Here is a 10,965-nt window from a genome sequence, read left to right as displayed (position 1 = left end):
GCTACACTTGATTTCTGCTGATGCTCGCACAGACAGTCTCAAAGTCTGAAATAGCTTCCAGATTCACGGTGTAGAGGGAAGGCCACCAAGCCAGGCATGAAGAGGCCTGAGTCCTCACTCTGGCAGTGTGACAAATTCACTGTGTGGCGTAAAGAAGCCTTCTCTTCTCTGGGTCTCATTTTCTTCATCTGTAAAGTTAAGATCGGACTGAATGATACCAAAGATCCCCTTCACTGTGAACATTGGGACTCATTCATTCATTCTACTGTTAACCCGAGCCAGCACTAGGTTCTGGGCATCCCTATGGGGCCACTCTACACCTGCTGGGACATACCCAGACCCACCCACTAATGACAGCTGCAACACCAGTCTCCCAACCCTTGTTTCAACAGACAGAGCTCCTCCAGAGAGAGGAAGGAAAATCCTACCTGCCAGCTTAGAGGAGGCATTGTCCCCACCCCTCAGCACCCTACAGGAACCCTCCTCCCACCTAATACTTTTCCTACTTTCCATATTTTAAAAAACCTTGTTGCTCCTTCTCCTGGGAAGGGCATGACCATCTCGTAGCCACCTAAAGTCTTCTGATTTATTTTCCACCGTTTTTACAAAAGTACAGTATTCATTTCAAAGTATTAAATGGTGACGCTGAAGTGGCCCCTGAATACGCTTTGTTATTTCAATTGCACAAACACCTCATATGTCAATACGGTCCCCTCACCCCAGCGGCAACGGGGAGTGAGGAGCTATACACACTTAGAAACACACACACTGATCACTGTCCTAAGGCCCTCACCCCTACCTGTCTGTCACCAGCTACTGACCACCACCTGGTCTCGGAACACCTGTTGGGAGGTGCTACAGTGCTGCTGTGGGAAAGTTATGTGTCCTTCCACTACTTACAGAGGTAAGAACTAAAACCTCTCTGAAGCTCTCTGAGGTTTGTGAGAGGATTCCACTCAGTTGAAAGCTCTCCAAAACGCTGTGCAAAAGGAAGTTACTTGATTGCTGGGCGGCTCCCACTTAAAAACTGCATCGTTAGCTCGCACCAAGTCTTGCCTCCCCACATCTTTCCTTGCTGATGCTGATGAGAAGGAGAGAGGAGAGAAGGGGTTTCTCAGAAGGCAGAAGGCTGGCCCAGGGCACTAAAAGCTTGGGAGGTGGGTCTCACCCCCAGGCTGAGAGAGATCCAGGACTGGTCACCTGTTCCAAACCAGGGGAACAGGCGAAGGCGGGCCCCAGCAGCCGCCCCTCCCCTACATCCCCCTCCCCTCCCAGCTTCTCGGTAGGGCACGCCCCCTCCCCCGGATTCACCAATCACCGCCCGGAGCGGCGCCCGTGGCTCAGGGGGCTCTGGTCAGCAGCCAATTAGCGCAGCGGCCCGAGGCGGTGCCTGTCCGCCCCCTCCCAGAATGAAAGCTGCCCGGCAGCTGGCGAGGCGGGCGCCGCGCGTGGGGTGCTGGAGCCTCGCCTGCCGGAGCAGCGCGCGCTCACTGCCCGCCCGCCCCCCGCGCGTCCGCCTCCGCTCCGCCTCCGGCCCGGGCGCGGGCGAGGTGGCCCGGGCGGGGGAGGGCAGGGGGCAGGGCCGCGGCGGAGAGGCCGCGGGGCGGGGAGGAGCGGGGCCTGATAAAAGGCGGCGAGGCAGCCCCACCCCGAGGCAGGCCGGCGGGCAGGCTCGGCTCGTCCCTTCCGTCCGGCCCGCGCCGGCGGCGGGGAGGCGGCGCGCGCAGCCCGCACCCCGCCCATGGAGGCTTTCCCCTGGGCGCCCCGCTCGCCCCGCCGCGGCCGCGCCCCCCCGCCCATGGCGCTTGTGCCCAGCGCCCGCTACGTGAGCACCCAGGGCCCGGCGCACCCGCAGCCCTTCAGCTCGTGGAACGACTATCTGGGACTCGCCACGCTCATCACCAAGGCGGTGGACGGCGAGCGGCGCTTCGGCTGCGCCCGTGGCGGGGACGGCGGCGGAGACGGCTCCCCGCCCTCTTCTTCCTCCTCGTCGTGCTGCTCCCCCCACGCGGGGGCCGGGCCCGGGGCGCTGGGGCCCGCGCTGGGGCCGCCCGACTACGACGAGGACGACGACGACGACGACAGCGACGACCAGGGGTCGCGGAGCCGCTACCTGGGGGGCGCGCTGGAGCTGCGCGCGCTGGAGCTGTGCGCGGACCCTGCCGAGGCTGGGCTGCTGGAGGAGCGTTTCGCTGAGCTGAGCCCGTTCGCTGGTCGCGCCGCCGCCGTGCTTCTGGGCTGCGCACCCGCGGCCGCCGTGGCCACCGCCGAAGCAGCGCCGCGAGAGGAGCGGGCCCCAGCGTGGGCGGCCGAGCCCAAGCTGCACGCCGCCAACGGGGCGGCTGCCACCCGGCTGCTCAAACCCGAGCTGCAGGTGTGCGTGTTTTGCCGGAACAACAAGGAGGCGGTGGCGCTCTACACCACCCACATCCTGAAGGGACCCGACGGGCGGGTGCTGTGCCCCGTGCTGCGCCGGTACACGTGTCCCCTGTGCGGTGCCAGCGGCGACAACGCGCACACCATCAAGTACTGCCCGCTTTCCAAAGTGCCGCCTCCGCCTGCAGCCCGCCCGCCGCCGCGCAGCGCCCGGGACGGCCTGCCCGGCAAGAAGCTGCGCTAAGGGCCCGGATCCCCGTCTGCTGCTGCCCCCTGATGCCACCAGGGTAGCCGCCCGCCCACTCTCGTGTTTGGTCTGCGCACATTTCTCCCTCGCAGCCGGGGAGTGTGGAGCTCGTCTTGGCTTTTCCAGAGGAAGCCAACGGTACTGAGTATTTTCCTGTTGAAGAGCGGTTGAGACTAGACGTTAAAATCTTGTTTCTAGTTTGTGCACATCCAGAGGGTGAAGGCTGCGTATTCCACTAACTGAAATGTGGCAACTTAGAGGCGCTGTGGTTTGTTTATACGTCGACCTATTTTAGATGCGCATCAGTATGAAATTGTCTCAATCTAATCTTGGATGTTTAATTTTATGAGTGGAGGCACTTTACTAGGTCTAGAATATTTTTTTAAAAGCCTCTCAACAGAACTTAAAACTGGCGATTTTATGGAGTGTCAGCAAAATGACTATTTTATTGTTTGAAACAAGTAATATTTCTGTTGTCCTTACCCAGTTATAATTCCAGGTGAAGCCCTGCCTGGTAGCAGCATTAAGTGAAGACTTGGTATACTTTACAGTAGTTTGGGTGGGTGTTCCCTCCTTGTGGCTTGTTTTTGTCCTAGCTGGAGATGTATAAAATGTACAATTTGTAGGTAGCAGGTAGAATACAGCTCATGTATGTACCAGATCTTTTTATTACTGAACAAGCAACTACCATTTTCCCCCTTTAAAAATAGTGCCAAGTTATAATCATATTGTGTATACACTTGAAAATGGTGCTGTTAAAAAGAAATTGTGTATTTATACAGTAACAGTATATGAATTCATTAACCTTGCCTTTAATTCTACTGCTTGGCTTTTTCTTTATGCCCCTTCCTATTCCAGTTCTTCAAAAATATGTCCTACTTAAGATCAAAAGGGGGCAGTATTCATTCACTCTGAATTGCTCGATTTCAGGGTCTCTAAATAGTGGAAATCTCATTCCAGCTGTTGCCTCTCACACTAAATGTAAGATGGAATCCTTTGAGCTCTGGAAGGTTAATGGAACAACTGGTGTTCAGGAAGGTTCCACTCTGGACTGTGTCAGCTTTAAACCATCATAGAAGTCCTCAAACCAGTATAAGTAACAATTAAAGGAACTGACTGGGGGTAGGCGGGGTAAGACATGGAACACAGCCTCCCCTCTATTGTGTTCCCATTCTCATTAGAAGACAACCATTCTGGAATCCCACCAGTTATTTTCATCCATGAGATTAAATCTAATCTTGGGCAAAGGTGCTTGACTTCTACTTTAACCTACCACACCGTATGTACCATCAGAACAGACATAGAAGGTAAAAATGGAAATTAACATGAAGTCCTCTAAAATGTACAAAAATCACTATCTGAAAATAACAGCAACAAATTTAGTCTTTAGAGGTTCCAGGAGAGCTTAGCTAGGTTATTAAAAATTAGGCTGCCTTCATATTTAACTACCTCCCTCCACAGCAAATTTGCTTCATTTGAACACTTCTTTTAAAGTCTAAGAAGCTGCCATGATAGTTGAGATAGCTATGAGCTTTTTTGGTCAAAGGGTGGGAGAAGGGGGTGGGGGCACACAGGCAAACCATTCATTTCTTGGTCAAGAACTATAACAAGAGCTATACTTGTTAGTATAGCTCCAAATGAGAAAACTTCAGATATGAATATACCTAAACTCAAAAGCATGCATTAACAACTTCTCTTCAGTTTTGCTAGAAAACATATCAATTTAAAAGAGTTTTGCTTTCTGGGTTGTTTTTAGGCCACATGAATTCCTGTCTCCTCTTGCCACTGCTTTAATTCTACCTTTGCAAGAGTCACTATTAACAGATGGGTGCATTCTCCAGACCTGAAAGACTGGGCAGGTGACTTACCTATCAGCAGCAACACCCCACCCTCCACCGGCCATCTGCCTGTTCTGCAGCTAACTTGAGCTTCTAGTATTTTGAATGTCAGTAGTTCTCTAGAACTCTCTTCTGAAAAGGTTTACTAAACAGGCTCTAACACATTTAAAAGCAACTCTCAAGCTGAAACATGTTTTAAGCACTTGAAAAGCTAAATTTAAGATAAAAGGAAATCCAATTTTTTGAAGTCTAGAAAGTATACAAAATAGTGACAAAAGTACTTATTTTCAAAAGACTGCATATTTGGGGAAAAGATGTATGGAGTCCTCAAAAGAGCTTTACCAACTGTGCAGCCACAGACTACCTTACATTTTAAAATCGTACCACAAAAGAACATGTACTATCAAAGAAAAATTTCAGTGTTAGTCCTAGTTTTCTCATCTGTTCTTAGCCACAACATGAACATTCCTTCCATTAATTTGCAGTATATTTTAGTTACACTTACAAACTCTTAAGTTGGTGTCCAGCCAAACCATGTCACACATATAGATGCCAGCCTCCCCCTAGTAGCCACTTTGGACAACCACTGGGATGTGGAACCTTCTCTGGGCTGCTGCCTCCACCCTCAGATCCACCCATACTGATAGTGATTACACCCTGTCTACAAATGCAGACCCTGTCTACAAATGCAGAATAAACACTGAGGGAGGGGGCAAGACTGAGGCCCTGAGCAGGGTCACAAGGAGCACACTCTTCTGCCCTTGCCCTGTGCTCCGATTCCAACACCCAGGTCACAGAGCTTGGGAGGACAGCACATCTGGGAGAGGGTCTGGGGAGGAAGAGTCGTTTGCAGACGAGCCTGGAAACCTAACCGTCAGACAGCCATCTAAACAAATCGGCTCAAATGAATGAATGTTGGGGCCTGTATGTGACTGCCCAGGTATGTCCTGTTCTGGTAAAATGACAGAGCAGGTTACTGTCCCAAGTTTTCACTTGTTACAAAAGGCCCTCTTTTCACAAGACTTTCACTTATTTGAACGTTTTTTAAAGTGAGTTCTATCATTATTAACATCAAAAACGAAAGGCTGCGTTTGGTAAAGTTTTTTATAAAAAAGCATCAATACTCCCTCTTCTGGCCTCACAGCTGCACCAAGAGTAATTCTCACCTCTACTCAACACCAGAAAGAATCTAAGTGCCTAGAGCCACTATAAATTTGCAATTAACATTCTGTGAAATGAATTATGCTTTTAATTTCACGGGAAAACTCAAGATGTACATCACACACACACCACACAGAGAGAACAACTTTACAGGGAAACACAACTTTACACACACACACCTCCTATACAGACAGGACAACTTTACAGGGAAACTAAGAGGTTCATCCAATAACAGAGGAAGACACTTTAGTGGAAATATCCTAGCCACATTTGCTTTTTGTTATACTTAGGTTATTTTCTTTGATACTCAACAGTGAGAAAATTAATACCACTGGTAAAACCTCAAGTGAAATAAACTCAACGAATATGCAAGCTATGAAACACTAACTCTAACCACAAATCAACACTAAAACAAATTCTGTAAGTGTTTTATTTATCATTGAAGAAAAAACACAGCAGCAAGTTCTGTGTTGGCTTCAATAAGACCAAATAGTTAATCTTTAACATAGCTACTACACTCCAAAATTGAAGTCAACACAGTCATTACTACAAATTACTTATTGAAAGACTCTATCCTGAAGAGAAAGGAAATTAGGAAAAAGAATTTAAAGAATTTCTCCAAACCACACATTTATAAATATTGTCATATTTAAAATGCTTGAAAGGCATGAATTCTCCATAAATGGAAAAGCAGTTTACTATTGGCAACAGAAAAAACTCAGCCACAGTTTACCAAATGCTTTAAAATTTAAAAGCTATATCTGTTTTGGATTCACACTCCAGCAGTATTCTCGTCATTATAATAATGACCACAAGTTGGTTTATACTCACCTTCTTTCAAGTAAAATCTACCGAAAACTCCACTGTATCCAATGTGTGTAATGTTTACTGCACTCAGAGTAAACCTAAAAACCTTCTGAATTTAGTAAATAGTAAATACCTCAAAATATCTAGAGGTATGTCTCAATGGTGTGAGAACTGTTTCAGCTCCCTATTTTAGAGACTTCAGATACATTCTCTATAACAGAACCTTACTTCATTACAAATTAATACCAGATATTTCAAAATCAAAAGAAAAAAGATCAGTTCTATACCAAGATACAGGTGTTACTCAATACCTGAAGAATTCTCATTTTAAATTTATTTTTAGTTTTTCTTTTTTGTAAACAAATGATTGACGAAATAATGCAACACCTTAAATTCAAAAACATGGCGTGGTTTTCCAACCGTCTGTGGATGCGGTGCCTGATCAATCTATTATATAGGATTAATACAAGTTCATGCTTTTTGTGTTATGGTGAGACATTAAAGAATCCAATTTAGATTGGTTGAAGCACAAATATAATAATCCTTGAATGTGATCAAACCTATGTAAAGACATGAGTTTGAATCCATTATATTGAGACTTAACGTCGTACTGTGGTCCATCCATCTTCATCAGTCTCATTTTTAGTACGACGAAGAGATTCCCTATCTTTCTCAGCTCTCCAGGAGGTCTTCTCTTTCTCACCTTCCCTTTCTCGGTCTCGGTCTCGGTCTCGGTCTCGATCTCGATCTCTCGAAAGAGCTGCGGGAGGAACACGACGAGGGGTATCCCGCTCTTCGGCCCGGTCATCTTTCCTGTCATCAGCACGTCTCCAAGAACTTACTTTAATTAAAAGAAAAGGAAAGAAAATAAATCTGTACTGTATTCTATCAGCTCAGACTAAATAGAACTGAAGCAAAAGGAATGCCTCAAATTACTCAGAAATTCAGTACTGAAGATGATAGAGAATCTTCACTTAAAAAAAAAGCTAAATACATTTTAATCATTTTGATACAATTTCTGAAAAACCTTTAAAATAGACTTAAAAATACCAACTTGCAAGCAATAAATCACTGGCCTGTTAAGTGTCCTAATTTTTAAAAAATTTAGGATAAGGTGACAAATATCTGGCTGGATAAAAATTTTTTACAGAATTTTTGGCTCCTGTTGAAGACTGAACAGCAAATGAGTGAAATATATTTCATTATACTATAAAAGAAGAAATACTCTCGATGTAAAACCAAATAAATAGTAAAAGCTTTTGAGGCAAAAGTGCCATGGTCATTTTAAACAAAATGAAAGTGAAACTGAAGTTGCTCAGTCCTGTCTGACTCTTTGCAACCCCCTGGACTGTAGCCTACCAGGCTCCTCAGTCCATGGAATTTCCCAGGCAAGAGTACTGGAGTGAGTTGCCCTTTCCTTCTCCAGTAACTTTGTGAAGACCATGAACTTTAAATGGAATAAATGATATGCTTGGCCATCTTATTTTTGGTGTTCACAGAAGTTAAAGAGACAGTAAATCCCCTCATCAACTATGGCTCCCCGGTGTCCAGCGGTCACACAGAAAGCACATCTCTACCTTCCTCACGCTCGGATCTGAGAGGCGGTCCTCTTCGGTCCCTGTCGTCTCGTCTGTCCCTCAGATCACGGCGATCATCTCTCTCACGACGCCGGTCATCGCGGTCCCTATCGTCACGACGACTTGCATCTCTCCAGCTTGAAGACTCCTCAGCTGGTCCTCTTCTCCAGCCACCTTCATCCCTGCAAGCCAATTCAAATGACACGTTAAGGTCTGTCGTTAGACAACACGGGTAAATTTAAGTGGATATATAATACCCAGGTCAGCAAATAACAGGAATAAACTTTAAACACGTGAAGTGAAGTCGCTCAGTTGTGTCCGACTCTTTGAGACCCCATGGACTGTAGCCTACCAGGCTCCTCCGTCCCTGGAATTCTCCAAGCAGGAATACTGGAGTGGGTTGCCATTTCCCTCTCCAGATCTTCCCAATCCAGGGATGGAACCTGGGTCTCCGGTATTGCAGGCAGACGCTTACCATCTGAGCCACCAGAAAAGTCTTAAACTCATGAGTTGACCTCAAACTGATGCTTCAGGCATGAAGTCAAATGAGAACATCTGGCTCCGCATTGCCCAACAGAATAGTCATTACCCATTCCAAACACTCAACAGTCAAACGTGATAGCTGGTTACTGTGTGGACATTACAGCTACAGGACACTTTCATCCTTGCAAGAAACTGTACTGAATTGTGCTGATCTAGATTAGGTTAGTACAAAGACACTTTGACCAGATGAAGCCAGCCAGAACTCTTAAAAAAAAGCAAAGGGGCTTTTAAATAATTTAAAAGCAATAAATGGACCTCAACCACAAGGCAAAAGTAATGGACAGTGAAGAACCTGGACTGGTTCCACCACCATAGAGCCACACAACCTACAGACAGCGCCAGCCTGCCTGTCCCCTCTTGAAGAGAGGAATCTGGTTCAATCAGATGACCTCTAAATTTTTAAAAATCCATGATTCTACTAGATAAATATATGTAAGGGGGGAGCATGTTTTTCAAAAATAGCTGGGAATGCATAGGACATTAAAGGAATTTTAACCGTAAGGCCACAATCTTAACCAGAGTATCAAACCTTGGCCGTCTGAAGCGGTCATCTCGATCACCATCTCTCTCTCTGTCTCTCTCTCTCTCTCTGTCTCTTTCTCTCTCCGGGTCCCTGTCGTTCTCGTCTCGATCTTGATTATCTCGGTCTCTCTCTTTTTCCCTCTCCCATTCACGGTCTTCTGATGGTCTCGAGTCTCGAGGTGGACCCCAACTCTCTTCTCTGGCTTTTTCTTTCTCTCTCCATCCACCTAGGTTTTTAAAAAACAAAATGAAAATTTCTACTCAAGAAACAGATTGGCAACCACAAATCTTGATGTTAATCCATCACCTCTGTAATGGCTAATTAAGACATTCTAACATAATTTTAAAAAACTAAATGCATTTACCTCATTTCACAGAACCAACTCCTCTATTTTGACTACCTATTATTATTTTTCTAACATATAACACATAGGAACTTTTATGTTCCATATGCAGAGATTTCAGGTATAAAAATCTGTAAACCTGTTCTGACAGTGAAGACAACTCATTTAAGCAGAGAACTTCAAGGGTGAGGGGTAGGATCTAGATCTGAGAGACACAGCCCCAATTATGAGTTCACTTATATCTTTCAACATTTTCAAAACCTAACTAAAAAGACTTTCCTTTCACAATCCTGCCCCCTACCATTTACCACCATAAGGTCATGAAATAAGGACAAAGCCTTTGGCCCTGCTCAGTATCTCACTTAGCCGTGCGATGTCCCAATCTAGGGAAAATGTGTGCACACAAGTGCACAGGCACACACACGAAAGGAAATGAAAGGAAGCAGATTATTTTGATGAAAATCTCTTATAGCTACAAGGCCAACAATTATCATCACTACCATTTATATTCCGGTGGGCTACAGCACTGTCTAAACCGTCTGTCTATTATTAGCTCTTTCAATCCTATCCACAGCTCTGAGATAAGTAGATTATTCCATACCTGCTAATTTGCTACTTGCTAAAAATCTGTAATTCCAAAATTAGCACTCCAGCATGTTCACAAGCCATGTACAAGGCATGTAGCCAGTGGTGAAATATTTGGGCCACCCAACGGGCCTGTTCTCAGCTGAGCTCAAACAAGGCAATGCTGTCTTCTGGCTGCAGCTCTCCTACTTTAAGTAAGTAGCCTCTGAATGGCCTATTTAGTGGCACATTTCCACTTTTTTTGTGCTTCTTTTTAGTGATTTCAGTTACCCCCAGCATTCTCCCAAAGACAAAAAGGCAATGGACATGACTTAGGGAGAAAATACAGGTGTTAGATAAAACTTCTTCCAGGAATCAATGACTGTGTTGTTGGCCAGGGAGTTCAATGCTAATGAATCAATAATGTACATTATATGAGGTATCTTTAAACAGAAAGTTAAAACAAGGTTATGTGTTGACTGGCTGGAAAAAACTGACCAGAGGGTTCAGGAAAAAACAGGAACCTAACCTAGTATTTCCCTTAGTAGCAATGGTTCAGTAGTCACTGACTTTATAAAAATGTAATTATCATGAATTAATGAGAATCAACTATGCTTTTATCTCCATGTTACATAAAGCACAGCAAAGTTAAGTTTACCCAAAAGTCACAAAGCTTCACAATGGAATGAAGTGAGAAGAAACACGAGTATGCAACAGAAACCACTCAGGCTAAGGGGCAGGCAAGTGCTCAAACTGCTTTTAAAATAAATTACTGAAAAGACATCAGTCATTGAAAAGATACAAGAAGGATGAAAGAGCAGAGTAAAGGAGAACTCCCATCTTATACAATTAGATGGACAGTGATGCCCTTGAAGAGAAACATGTGTGTATGTGTTTTTCGCCCCTCCCCCCGGGGTTGGGGGAGAGGGGGTGGGCAGGGCGTAATTCTGTTTTCATAGGTTGAGTCTGAAGTGTCAGTGACAAGG

General features: G+C 45.7%; 2 protein-coding genes across 2 annotated transcripts in view; one reads left to right on the top strand and one right to left on the bottom strand.

The window, feature by feature from the left end:
• NANOS1 (nanos C2HC-type zinc finger 1) lies at nucleotides 1,671-3,865 on the top strand. The gene has a single exon (XM_018041334.1). The coding sequence runs from the start codon at nucleotides 1,742-1,744 to the stop codon at nucleotides 2,618-2,620; it is 879 nt and encodes a 292-aa protein (XP_017896823.1). The 5' UTR covers nucleotides 1,671-1,741; the 3' UTR covers nucleotides 2,621-3,865.
• Nucleotides 6,035-10,965, bottom strand: part of EIF3A (eukaryotic translation initiation factor 3 subunit A) — a 31,890-nt gene continuing 26,959 nt past the window's right edge. Inside the window, exons 20-22 of the mRNA XM_018041333.1 lie at nucleotides 9,079-9,298; nucleotides 8,007-8,188; nucleotides 6,035-7,270 (exon numbers count right to left, since the gene is read on the bottom strand). Coding sequence (XP_017896822.1) covers nucleotides 7,029-7,270; nucleotides 8,007-8,188; nucleotides 9,079-9,298 — 644 coding nt within the window. The 3' untranslated portion in view covers nucleotides 6,035-7,028. The remainder of the gene's footprint in view (nucleotides 7,271-8,006; nucleotides 8,189-9,078; nucleotides 9,299-10,965) is intronic.

The sequence above is a fragment of the Capra hircus genome, chromosome 26 (genome assembly GCF_001704415.2).
Source record: "Capra hircus breed San Clemente chromosome 26, ASM170441v1, whole genome shotgun sequence".
NCBI lineage: Eukaryota > Metazoa > Chordata > Mammalia > Artiodactyla > Bovidae > Capra > Capra hircus.
The sequence above is the reverse complement of the archived record's forward strand: the minus strand, read 5'-3'. Positions and strand labels throughout refer to the sequence as shown.

Bases quoted from the DNA above. Each gene is read 5' to 3' on its own strand.
- NANOS1 (XM_018041334.1), top strand. From the start codon at position 1,742: ATGGAGGCTTTCCCCTGGGCGCCCCGCTCGCCCCGCCGCGGCCGCGCC.